Source organism: Helobdella robusta (genome assembly GCF_000326865.2).
Source record: "Helobdella robusta unplaced genomic scaffold HELROscaffold_2, whole genome shotgun sequence".
NCBI classification, from domain to species: Eukaryota; Metazoa; Annelida; class Clitellata; order Rhynchobdellida; family Glossiphoniidae; genus Helobdella; species Helobdella robusta.
Genome location: NW_008704083.1, coordinates 5,170,192 through 5,184,326, shown reverse-complemented (window position 1 = coordinate 5,184,326; position 14,135 = coordinate 5,170,192). Strand labels below are relative to the sequence as shown.

At 33.7% G+C, this 14,135-nt stretch overlaps 3 protein-coding genes across 3 annotated transcripts; all 3 read left to right on the top strand.

The window, feature by feature from the left end:
* Window positions 1-699: 699 nt before the first annotated feature.
* Window positions 700-1,769, top strand: HELRODRAFT_160458 (hypothetical protein; the record flags this gene model as incomplete). Its single annotated transcript, XM_009017415.1, has 2 exons — window positions 700-1,558; window positions 1,630-1,769. The coding sequence occupies 2 exons, from the start codon at window positions 700-702 to the stop codon at window positions 1,767-1,769; spliced, it is 999 nt and encodes a 332-aa protein (XP_009015663.1).
* A 567-nt stretch (window positions 1,770-2,336) lies between these two features.
* HELRODRAFT_160457 (hypothetical protein) lies at window positions 2,337-4,894 on the top strand (the record flags this gene model as incomplete). Its single annotated transcript, XM_009017414.1, has 4 exons — window positions 2,337-2,385; window positions 3,628-3,953; window positions 4,041-4,212; window positions 4,329-4,894. The coding sequence occupies 4 exons, from the start codon at window positions 2,337-2,339 to the stop codon at window positions 4,892-4,894; spliced, it is 1,113 nt and encodes a 370-aa protein (XP_009015662.1).
* A 1,846-nt stretch (window positions 4,895-6,740) lies between these two features.
* HELRODRAFT_160456 (hypothetical protein) lies at window positions 6,741-10,687 on the top strand (the record flags this gene model as incomplete). The annotated part of the gene is made up of 5 exons (XM_009017413.1): window positions 6,741-6,839; window positions 7,852-8,001; window positions 8,265-8,334; window positions 8,508-10,071; window positions 10,546-10,687. The coding sequence occupies 5 exons, from the start codon at window positions 6,741-6,743 to the stop codon at window positions 10,685-10,687; spliced, it is 2,025 nt and encodes a 674-aa protein (XP_009015661.1).
* Between the last annotated feature and the right edge of the window lie 3,448 nt (window positions 10,688-14,135).

Sequence of the window (14,135 nt, the reverse complement as noted above, 5' to 3'; positions counted from 1 at the left end):
TAATGACTTCGCTTCTATAATCCTATACATTGGTGTATCATGAACCAGCCCCTACTTTCATAATTTTATGATTTATATATATATAATAATTTTCATACACATTGACCTTTGCACGATATATGATAAGAAAGTATGTAAATGCGAAATGTACGAAAGGAAGTATATAAATGCTATAGATATATATTAGGGTGTCCCAGAAATGCACTGAAATTTTTTTTTTTAATTAGTTGATGTCTCACCCTCTGAAAGATGTCTCTTGGGTACAATAATTAAATTGATGAAGTTACAGCTCATTTGAACAAGTTTGAGAGGTCCCCCAAGGGCTTTTAAAATTTTACTATCGAGTTAATTCAAAATCCATATCAATAATCTTAAACAATTTGCACAAAATAAGTGAAATAAAGCTAGAAATGCAAACTAGTTTAATTATCTCAGTGCAGACATTAATAAGAGTTTAAAATATTATTAACAATTACCTGTAGAATGATAATCTTTATTAGAAAATGCAAAAAATGTATATTTTTAACCAGTCAACTCGCTATGTTACTGGTGTTGTCAACGTAGATTGGTTACCTGTCCTGCTCTCATCCCTTGTTGATGGCACTACAAAACTTCTTGGAGTTCCAAGGTTAGCATCTGGATTAGGACGATCAGCTGCTGATGCAGTTCATGAACATAAAATCTTGAAAGTGTGAATCAATGGTTATTGGCATGTGCTTTGACACGACAGCTTCCAATACTGGAAATCTCAATGGAGCTTGCACTCTTCTAGAAAAAGCCATGGGACGTATTTTATTATGGATGGCTTGCCGTCATCATAAGTTTGAAGTGCTGCTTGCCGGTGTATATAGTGTTTGTCTTGGAACATCCACTGGACCAGAAATTTTATTCTTCAAAAGGTTTCGTGAAAAATGGACAGAAATGAATCACACACCAGAAGCCAGATCAACCTCTTTGATAATTGTTTCAGATGCAATTAAAGCATTCATCAAATGTCAACTTGAGGTCAGACATTCACGAGATGACTATTTAGAGTTTCTACTTCTAGCTGCACATATAGTTGGGCTGCAGGTTGATGTAGCCATTCGCAAACCTGGTGCACGGCACAGGGCACGATGGATGGCAAAAGCCATCTACGCATTAAAAATTGAACTATTATTCACCGTAAATAAAACCATTTTTAACTTAACAGCTCGAAAATTACAAGGTATTCAACGTTTGAATCGGTTTATCATTTGTGTTTATCTTCAGTCGTGGTTTTCATGCAGGCTCACTGCTGATGCACCTGTGAATGATATTTTGTTGATACAGCGTTTGCATGACTACGACGATGCAGTTCTTGGTTCGACTGGATTAAAAATGATGCTGCGTCATTCTTGGTACATGAGTCCAGAATTGGCAACTCTTGCTCTTTTTTCATCTCTCCTGTCTGACAAAGAAAAGACTGATCTTGTCCGCACAATACAAGCAGATCGAGAACACTACCACAAAGTTTTGACAATTTGCGTGAAACATCCAATATTGATGCCAGTTTTCTTGATGTACTTGTTGAAAACTGGTCAGATACTCCTTTTTTCCAATTTGCAGCAGTGTTTGTAAGGAATCTGGTTTGCATCAATGACTCTGCAGAACGGGGTGTAGCGTTGGTAAAACATTTCAATGAAACAATCACCAAAGACGCAGAGCAGAAACCATTTTTGCTTCAAGTAGTTGAACAGCATAGGAAAAACTTTACAGAATATAATCGTGAACTGTTAGCGAAAATTTGAATTATTTGCATTAATTAATATTCAAGCGAACTGAAATTTAATAAAATCTTGTTTTTCAATCATTTTTGACCTAATTTTTGAAATTAAAAAATAAAAGGCATTGCAGATTTATATATTTTTTCACAATTATATATTTTGTTTCATTTTTATAAACAAATCATAAAACATTTATAATCATATCATATAACACTGTATCAAAAGTTGATAGCGAACGATCAAACACTAAAATCTTAAACTTTCGACCCCTTGGGAGACCTCTAAACATTGTCCAAATGGGCTAAAATTTAGCAGGTAAATTACTGTTACCATACAGACATATTTAATGGGGTGAGACATCAATATTTTAAAACTTCATATTTTTGGGACACCCTAATATATATCCGTAATCACTGTGAAAAGCATTTATTTCATAAAACATCATCTGTTCTTGACTTTCTGCTTATTGACTCTACCAACCTACCTACCATTAAATTTCAGTAATAAATAATTTCTACGGCAAAAAAACTTTTTTCGTTTTGCTGAAAATATTAGCTGTCAGGAGTTTATTGGAGGTGCCAGTTAATCAAAATGTGGAACTGCATCAACTTCCACAGCGTACCTCCAACATATCAGTCAAGTGAATGAACTGAACGGCCTCAAACATCGAATGGAGATCTGTCCTATACTACTGATGAATTTTTTACGTGCAACAAATAATGATGGTGAGAATTCTTTAAAACTGGCCGAGTGAAATTTATTTTAATCTCTGAAATATTTTGAAATCAACGTCGTTCACAGTTGGGCTCGTGTCTACTAATTCAATGTTTTCAAAGTGACAAATTGTACCGGCCAAACAGTAGTACTAAAAAAAAGTGGTTCATTATAATTATATAATATTATAAAGTACACATTATTATTTTAATTTCATTTTTCACATTTTAAACTTTTAATATAAACGGCAAAAATTAAAATAACAACTAATTAAATCAATAAATAATAAATAAACAAATATTTAGATATCATATAAAAACTATTTAATGCGTGTGTGTATATATATCTATATTTGTATATATGTACTTGCACATGTATTATTATTTGCACATACATGTGTGTATATATAATAAACGAAAAGAAAACATCATTTGATGGAGAGAAGGAGCCCAACATATTGAATGAATGAATGGATGGATGAATGAAGTGCATCTGAAATAATTGAGTCTAACTGTGCATTACCGAATTCTTGAAAGTTTAATTAGAGAAAGATGTTTTGTTTTACATATTGATGATGATGATGACGACGATGATGATGATACTGATGATGATGGTGAGGACGATGACGATGATGATGAACGCAGATGCTGCTTTTGATATTTGTATGGAATGATGCTGATGATGAGGATGATGATGACGAATGATGAGATAATGATGATGATGATGAGGAAAAATTATAGAAATTATAAAGACAGAAAGGATAAATTTTGCTTAAAATTATGACGAGGGAGGTGACGATTTTAATGTATTATGAAGTGAAACTGATAAAGCACTGGTAACAAATTGGTGCAGAGTTCTGAGAATAAATTAAATTCAGAGATGAAAATTCGACAATGTGATTCATGACACTCAGAACTGACCACCGATTGCATTATATTGACCATTTCATGATGACGAAATGATGACGAGGGTGGTGGTTGCAATAATTTGCGCCAGATTGAATTTTGTTTCTCATAAAAATAATGCTGAATTTTTTTTTTTAAACTTTGCAATAAATTACGATTTGGTTATAGAAGTGTCAAGATCAGTAGTAAAAATTTTCTTTGTTGAATATAACAAAAAAAAATAATAATTATTTTCAATTTATTGACATGAATATAATTTGCAGAGCACATGAAACCCTCACCCACCGATCTGATGAACCACCACACTCATCTCAGACTGCCACCACCTCATCAGCCAATCAACGTTCTCCATCCATCTTTGCTCAATTTGTCACCGTTTTTCTTCCCTCCACCTAATCCTAGCTCGCACGCCAACAATCATCATTCCCATCCTAATGATCCTGTCTCCTTGGCAACCAGGGCAATGGCCGAAATGACGAAAAGAATGGAAGATGCTTCGCGATTGGTCAATGCAGTGACCAATAAGAAAATAGCTGAACAACTCAACACTCCTATTGGAATGCCTTTCAAAGCCCTTAAAAGAGAAAATGTAATTTTAATTATGTTTTTAAAATTTTCAGTTTTAGTAATAATTTTAAAATAATTAAATAAAATGTGATCGAACTTTTTCATCTAGCCGTTTACTTCCGATTCAAATTCTACTCATGGTAAATCAGAAGACACCAGTCCCTTACCATCCAAACAAGTTTCATTGGGTACTGGATCACAGAAACAAACACAAACTGACCAATCACAGCGAAGTTCACCGATTTGTATGGCCGGTGTTAATATCAAACTGACTAATAAACGTAAGAAGCGAACATAATTTCAATTCTAATTTGATAATAGCCAGCAACATCCCGATGAATTAACATAAATAATGTATTTATTTTCAGTTGAGATAAAAAATTTTAAATCGCTGCAGATGAGGACGGCAAGAAACATGATTCCATGGAGGTGAGCATTGAGTTGAATGGCACGCAGTACAAAGGTTTCTTGTATCCGCAATATCAACAACAACACCAACAAAACAATCATCAACAGCAACACAATCAACAACAACATCATCAGCAACAGTCTAACTTTAGACAATCCGACCTCAACGATCAACAACACAAGCAACATCAACCTGATCACGCACAGCAACAAAACATCATGAAACTAATGAACAACAACATTTTCTTTCCCAACACTCCTCAACATTACCTGCAACAACAACAACAACTTTCACTGCCAGGAATGCAACGCTACCCTCCTGCTGTTCAACATAAACAATCATCCCCCTCACCAACACTACAAACAAACGACGATGATGACAACGAGATAAACTCACACAACATGAAAGATACAAACAACAACAACAATAACACCGCAGAAAACAACAACATCCTTGATGATAATTTTTTCACTGACGATTACATTAATAAAAATAACAGCAACAACAACAACAACAACAAAAATGTTATGAACGATATCTCAAACAAAGAATAGTCAATAAATTAATCACATGTTTTTAATTTATAAAAAATGTTTTAAACGTTATTGTTTGCAACTCTTACTCTTTATATTATTCATTATATTTCCATGTTGTTCTTCTCTATTTGTGTTTATTTGTTTGCTCATATTTTGGCACTTCATATCTCAACAAGTATTTCAATTGTTCAGTATTTCCTATTTTGCCCGCATCTATTATTTTTTCTTTTTTTTTACTTTCATCTCTCTCTCTTTCTCTCTTTTTTCTCTCCTCTCTCTCTCTTTCTTTCTGTCTCTAATCTTTCTTATTTTTTCACTTTCTTTCTTCTGTTTTTTTTTTCATATTTTTGTTTATCTCTTTTCTCCTAGTCTGTTTCAATTCAAAGAGTCGAAGTGAAGGAGGTAGCACGTAAAAGCCTTTATTGTATTTTGTACCTTTACGAGACAATTGTCCTGCCTGGTCATATTGAATCAGTTTCTCAGTTGGTTGGATTAAACCAACAAATAATATTGATTTAATTAGATGTGGCACGTAGCGCACTTAACATTATTCATTAACTTTGATGATTAACACACAACAAAATTTGATTTGATTGTTTACAAAAACCTTTTAGTTTTTTTTTTAACATTTTGAGACTAATCCATGACCAATTATTTATTAAAAGTGCAATGAATTTACTGACAATTTAAATATTTGTTAAAATTATTTAACTGTTTGTCTCTTCAACTCAATCGTTATTTATTTGTAAATTATTATATTGTTGAGTTGATTATATTTCGTCATTGACATATTTTTCAAGTGACTTCTATTATTTCGTTAAACTTTTGTTGTTGTGAACTTGTTGGGAAGCCGTCAGATTGTGTCAAGTGATTTATTTACACGTTATTTGCTTTTTTTATTACAGTTTTTCTTTTATCTTTTTATAATTCATTTAATTACAAGAAGCCATAGAGATTGACTTATTTGCACCGGGCTCATCACACAACGTACGTACATGTCTATCATAATAATTTTAGTGCTCATTTCACATCAATTTTAAATTTTTTTAGTGTTGCAATTGTGACGTGTGCCTTTCAAAATGTTTATCTGTATACAATTTTGAAAAAAATATTAGTTCGAACAAATGCAGACGTTTTCAATTCAACCTACGAAATACTAATCTTTAGAAGATACACATACAAATGAAAAATGCATATATTAAAAGATGACGATGTCCAAGTTATGAAAAGAAATCAAACAAATTTTGAACAAACTCGGCAAACGAAAAAATAGCAAACATACAGTGAAGTGACTGGGTGCATGCGTCTGACAATTTTACGCCGCTGATGCACCTAGCGAATTAAATTACCTAAAAATGAAAAGTTATCTCACGTTCTCCTCAGTTAAATGTTTAAAATCCCACAATTACTTAGTTTATTAGTAAATTAGGATGCATAATTTACAATAATTAATAATATTTGCAAGATGACCAGCCAATACAAAAAACTGACACCTAATTTCCATCTAAGTTCATTTTGACAAAGTCAATTTCCATCTAAGTTCATTTTAACAAAGTTAATATTTTCCTGTGTGTGTGTGTGTGTATGTGTGTGTGTGTGTGTGTGTGTGTGTGTGTGTGTGTGTGTGTAATTTGACAGAAACATCGCAATATGCCATACACATATATGTGAATCCCGCGAAGAAATATAAGTTGAAAGCCTGATAGAGGTAGGCAGAGAAATTATTTTCAAGTGTTCCTCAAAATTATTGATTTAGTTATTTATATGTCGAAAAATTCAAATAAAATTTTTTTTTTTTGCTTTGTGTTTAACATACCTTTTGTAATTTTTTTTATAGAGTAGAAATTGTCCAAATATTAAAAAAATGGATAAATCAACGACACTTCACACTGTTGTTGTTGTTGAAAAATACGCTGTCCAAAACAAAGAAGGTAATGTGGATGCTGATGATTCGGAACGTTTGGTAAGTTAATTTGCTTATTATCTCAATGCTATTGTTGCAATGTCAAAATTGATATGCAAGTGTTTGACAAAAAAATTTATTTTAATACAAAATGTCTTGTTATTTGTATGTGATAAGATGCCTGTTAAGGAAAATTTGTAATTGTTGATGCACCGTTACTATAGAGCCCTGTACGCTCTTAGAATCAACGTAGGAGTGAATGCATAGGTGTCGGAGCAAGACGTCGTACATGCCCGGAAAGAGCGGGAGGTCTTTTAGCGTTCAAAATTGGTCACTGCAAATCTTTCCATTCAATCAGTGTTAACCTAGCCCGGCAGCCTTTCAAAGTGTTGCAACGCCGTCCACAACAACAACAAAATGAAGAACTGCACCGTCACCAAGGACAACTAAAGGGTCATCAATTTCAGCAGCAAAACAGCGAAACTGTCGAGATTTCTGAGTTAAACAAGTAGCAACAATCTAGCCCGACTGCCAGGACATCTGTAAGGGACTCTTTGAATTTGAACTTATAAACTTATAAACGAGGAAAGGAAAATTCTAATGAAATGGAGAGTTCACCTAACAAAAATAATGATGAAGAGGATGATGATGATGTTAAAAATGAAAATAAGCATGACGATGATGGCGACAAAATGATGACGATAAGTATAAAAAGAGGAAAAGCTTTGACGCTGACGGAAATGACGTGAAGAAGTCATTCAACGAAGAGCGTGAAGACGTATTCTTCAGTTTTGCTGAAGAATAAGGACCTAATTATAATTTGAATGAAAGTGAAATTTCTATAAATTTATTGTTAAACGTTTTGAAAGTATCAAATGTAACAACAATATTTATTTCCTCCTCAATGAAGGTCAGTATGTGATGGATAGTGTCCAAGTGAATATTGATGAGGCGCATCATGAAAACACCACCAAAGACATAAATTCATTTAAAAAACATAACAGCAGCACCAACAACAACATTAATAATCACAATGTAATAAGCACTAATAATCATATTAAACACACATCAGCAACCAGCTTACTTCATCTCCACCGTGGTCACAAACATCATCGTTATCACCATCTTTACCGGTCTTCATCCCAATAATGCAATATTCAAACATTTCCATACCATCTACATCCCAATCATTGCCTCTAACATCAGCAACAACATCATCATCGTCATCACAAAATATAAATGCCACATCATTAACATCAGCATTTATCTCGTCTAGGCATACATACTCACATTCTAACACACTAACTCGGTCATCAATCTATCAAACGACAAACATAAGAAATCACGCAAACAACAACCTTTTTCATGATAACAAGTTTGCCTTCCAAACATCAAAATCTTGTGAAGTTATGACATCAATGTCATTAAGGACATCAACAACAACAGCACATTCAACAACATCACTGTCATATACACATTCAACAGCTCTACCTCCTGCATTTCCTCTTAAAATATCCGACACTGTTTCGACGCATGCTCCAAACACACCAACAACGTCGACATTACAAACCCCGCCAATTACAAAATCATCCACATCAATCTGTCACGTAACGACACCAACTGTAACAACAGCAGCAGCAACATCAACAACACCAACAACAACAGCAACAACAACGACAACAACATTTAATAATTTTAAAACTTCAACTCATTTCACTTCGAATATAGAAGACCTGCCTGCGAATTCTCACACAACCTACTCCACTTCAAAAATCAGCGCTGGCCCCGACCAAGCCAGCAATCTGCAACCATCGAAACTTTGTGCAAATGATGAAAACGTCTACCCCTGTAGCAATTTAAAGAAGCAATACGAAAATGACTTAATTATGAATAATATCCTTGGGTTTTCTAAACACCAAAAATTACCGCAACAACAACAGCTGCAGCAGCAACAATCAGAAAATAACGATGAGCATTGTTACATAAAGAACGATTATTTACGTGCAAAATCGTTAAACTGTTGCTCTGATGAGCAGAGTTGTGAGGACGTTAAAAATTACGGAGTTGATGAAACTTTATACCAACCGACCAACGACATCGACGTCTGCAAGGAAAAAGAGCTGTCCATGTCTTCTGCGTTGCAGCCTGATCGTGATCAGCGATGTGGTCACCATTCAAGCAAATGTTCTTTTTTAATTAATCATAATTATTGCAAAATCGAATCTAGCATGAATGAATTAATAGGCAGTTGTACAACAAACGTGAACAATAACGAAATTTGTTTGATGTGTAAGAGAAAACTAGAAGCTCTTTCAAAAAATGAGAACTCGATCGACAATTTATTTCTTCAGAAGCGTCTCGATGACCAGCTGCTCAGTAATCTCACCAGCAGAACCTCTTACTTGCTACAAAAGTGTGACAGTCCCGTTGATGACTATCTCTGTCTCTCGGCCTACCAAATGACTTATTTTTCATCTTCTGGATCAAAAAATAATCTTGGCTCACTAAACAAAAACGACAACATCAGAAACCCTGCAAGCCCTAGGATGCCCAGCAGCCACAACAACTTCAAAACATCAAGTCTTAAAGAAACAAACAAAACCATTTCTTCGCTGCTTAATTTTGGAACTGGAGGTCTTAAAAAGAAGTTGTTGAAAGATCAGCAACGACGTGCTTCGAGCAGAATAAGCAGCAGTGGGAAGATAAGATACAGGACTGTTAACATGGAGGAAGCTGACAATAAAGTAAACAGTGATTCAGAACTCAGTGGCATCGAGGTCATTATTGATAAAGAAGATTCAAACAGAAACATTTCATCGTGCAACAGACTCTGCAATATTGATGCTACTAATTATACAACCACGCAACAACAGCAGCAACGATTGCAAAACGACATCATAACAAGCTCGCTCGACCACGTTCATAGCAACGACATTTTGTCTAATCATTCAAAATTCGGCTCACAGAGTAAAGATTTCGATATGCTTCACAAACCATTCAATGAAAAGAGATTTGAATCTAGTGAAAAAGCCAAGATCTTTAAAGAGGACTTCAACTTTTTGAACATGAGTCCATCGATGAAGAGCCAATGTGAGCCAAAAGCTGGCCCGAATAGTCCATTGAAACATCCTAACAGCAACTTCCTACGGGAACATTTAGTTTCCTTCTTCCAGCCATCAGATAACAACAAGTTGGCCATGAAATTGTTTGGCAATCAAAATGCATTGAATCGAGAGAAACTTCGTCAAAAAGCAGCTGGTTCTTTGGTCATCCATCCCTGCAGCAACTTCAGGTCAGTCGGGAGAGTTGTGTGGTGTGGTGTGTGTGTGCGTGCGTATGTATTATGTGTGTGTGTGTGTGTGTGTTTGCAACGGGCATAAAATACAGTGTTTAAATGTCACACGCACCATTTATTTGATAGTTTTTCAAATTTGCGCAAGCCGCATTCCAACACAGCTAACTGGCAACAGAGCAAGACATTGCACTTGTACTCATTCATTTCCTTTTTTAACAGCAATTTTAAAGTATTTTTTTATAATGTTTTTAATTTTTTTACTGCGCTAAAGTCAGTTGTCGTTATGGTGTTCAACAGTTAAACGTTATTTTTTAAAATCTTTGTTTTTGTTTTTGCTTCCACTGCTATTGTTACCCACCTTTTTGAAGTTTATTGTTTTTACTGAACTGTGTTTTGCAAAGATTCACATGACACCATGTAATATTCTGCATGAACAAAACAATGCAATAAAAATTTTTCATTATGAAAAAGCACACCCACTCATAATTCTCGCTTGAACTGGTGCCGAGGCACTGAGGAGCACATAAACATGAATATGAACACATGCCTACTATTTTTAAGAGGAGTGCATGAACAGGAACACATTTCCACCATGTTTACGAGGAGTGCGTGAACATGAAGACGAACACATGCCTCCCATGTTTACGACACGCATTTGTTCACATGCGAACATGTGTCTTGTTCAAAGTTGCGAATAACTTTTTTTTTACCGTCATTAACATTAGCATAGGTTCTGTACATTTTAAAAATTACAATGAAAATTATTTTGCCTACTGTGTGTACAGTGGAGTTCAATCATTCATTAATTTGCATCGAGTTTCAGCATTTAATATTTATTGCAAGTAGTGATGTTTAGATGGAAAGTTTATTGAAATTTTAAAATAAAATATTTCCAACAATAAACACCTATGTGGACTGTGTTATGTGATTTGAAAACACCAATTTATAATGAACTCCTTAAGAATGAGTGATGTTCATTAACTCTGCTCGAATGCACGTGCATGAAACGTTGAAGGCATCATAAATCAATCAACAGACAACATGTCAGCAGCCGACGACATTTTTCCTCGTTTCGATTTCAAAAAATTTCAACTTACCCCCGCTGTTCTGGTGTTTTTGAAATGGTGAATGAAAAATTATGAAGGTTTCGCTATGGAAAAAATTTTAAAAATTAACATTTCGATGATGATGGTGATGACAATTATGTTGGTTTCATTGATGATGATGATGATAATGTTAGTGGTTGTTACGACGACGACGATGATGAAGATGATGATTATTATTATTATTATTATTATTATTATATTGATAATTATGATGCCAATGATGATAACAGGCAACGATGAAAAAGAAGAACAGGTTGATTTGGAACGTTGGAGAAAATAAATGTTTGTGGGGGTTTCGGAACTTATAGCGAGACAGCATTCGAACAAGACAACATATGCTCGTGTATAAATATAATCATTCAATCATTACTTGCGCGTTCTCCTAATAATCAAATAATTAGTCTATTTACATATCATACATTTGCATTAAGTTGTGTTTATAGATTCAGCTTGCAACAACATATCATTTACATTTGTTTACAATCTTCAAATAATTTCTTGTTCGTGCAGTTAAAAGTATCAATTTCTGTCTACAATTATTACAATTATATTTTTATTACTGAATAATTAAGAGGAGCATTTTTTTGAAATATTCGCAAAAACATTAATTCCATGATGAAGGTGTAATTGAAATAGGTACAATAATTGATGCAACTGATAATAAGAACTGGAATGCATTTGCAGAGCAACAACAAAACAAATAGCACCAATTAATCCTTAAACCGACAATTTTGCGAGCATAATCAATAGGATGGATGCAACAAATAAAATATAATGAGCAGTTGATTGTTTTTATGCATGAAATGTCTTTTACTAACATTCTTTAACGGCATACACGTGTTAAAACATGTTAAATACACATACAGGCACGCACGTGCAACTTTCATATTAAACATAAATATGTAATTAAATCATTTGAAAAAATTTAGCTGGTGTTTGTGTTGTGAGTTGATTTGTGTTGTCGTCTGTGTACGTGTGAAGGTGCAGTGAGAAGGAACGGAAAAATGCATTTCTATCTTTTAAGGGGAAAATGTAATAAAAATACAAAGGTACGAAACGTTTAAGATGTTTGTATGGACATTAAAATGGGTGCGCTTTTGTAGTTCACCACGTTTTTGTAGAGGGCAAAAGTTGTTGAAAAAATAATTTAAAATTGTTAAAGAAATAATAAAATAATAATTTAAAATATTTTCTCTAACCATTAAAATTTTCTTAGTTCGTCATTGATGAGAATATGTTTATTTTTTATATACAGGATTGATTATTACCTACTTGCTCGAAAGATTTACAATGGCTCGTGCATTTTTTTTTCAATAATAAATTTTTTTCCACATAAAAAATTATTATTATAAAAAAATTGGAATAATAATATAATAATATCTCTGCATAGAAACAGAGCTCAATTTTTCGTGTGTCAAGTTCAACAAAACAAAATCATTCGAATTAATTTTTTATTTCAGTATAAAATATCAGGAACGTTAAAAATTAACGATGGTAAATTATTCGAAGTAGCATAAAAAATATTTTACTAATGAATGTTGGAATATTTTGCAAGATTCATTACCAAATTGTTTCGTTCATGTTCATGAGACATTAGGTTTTAAAGTTTACAGATTTTACTCAAAACTTCAGAAATATTCAACAGAAACTTTCTCCAAAAATGGCGTCGTTTCGATGACAGCTTACAACGTAACCTCGCTTCAAACAAAACAAAACGAACGAACGAATAGGCAGAAGCGCAAACAAATAAACAAATTGATTCTGCGTTTTTTGTTGACATTGGCTGGGAAGAAATCAATTTTCCCGCCAAAAATAAACGAATGTCAAACAGAACTCAAGTGCACGCGCACCACAGCAAGAGATATCCTTGATAATACAAATTTAATGTACAATAGGCAAACTATTTTTTTAAATATGACAAAAGAATGATAATGTTGTGCGTCGTTTGGATTGGATGGAGGTGTGGAGTGGATGTCCCGCTGGCACGCGGTCAATATATCGACTCTCTATTTTACTTTGCTTAGGTTTTCATTATGATAATTAAATTTTTATATTTCATATTTTAATTGGATTTTTTTAAAGTAGCTTATTTAACACGTAAAAATATTGATATAAAAGTATCATTAGCAAGAAGCTGGTTGGTAAAACCACAAAAAAGAAACTTTTTTATTGTTGATTTGATAGCTTGCCATTGTTGGTCTGTAGTGGGCATTAAATCAGCGAGAATGTGTTAGAGATGGGCCGTGGTGATACTACAGTGCCGCACATAAGTTAAGTCAACTATCATTGTTTCATTTTTAATCTTTCTCTGTTTACTTTTAATCATGGAATGAGAAACATTGTTTTCGTTTTTATGCAATTTTTGCGGTTGTTATTCATTTATTCTGCGAACAGACGAACACCCACCCACGTGCGTGCGTGTGTGCGTGAAGGAATCGTATTTGTAACTTGAGTGTAAGGTATGAAGGAAGGATGCATGGATCTGTGTGTAAAAATACATACATACGTGTAAAAAAAAGTGTGTTTGTTTGTGTGTGTGTGTGTGTGTGTGTGTGTGTGTGTGTGTGTGTGGGTGTATGTAAGATTAATTTTTAAGATTATATTAATTAAGACTTGCACGTTATTGGAAAAAGTCTAAAAATTGAATAAACTTAATACATGCAGCTGATGCCTTTATATCGCTCACATCTGCACGTCTGCAAATCTTCTCCCCACAGCTCCACATACAATTATCGTTATCATCAAGCCGTCAAATTGTTTTGTTACACTGCTTTGTGAAAGTTTTTAACATTTTTAAAATCATATTTCGCCTGAACACCTGATGTTTTTTTTATGTTTTTTACTTGCATGTTTTGTTTGTTTAACATCTATCAATCTGCATGCATCTGATGAAAGATTAATTGTTGTGTGAATGAATGCAGACAAACAACCAATTGGTCAATTAATTAATTAATT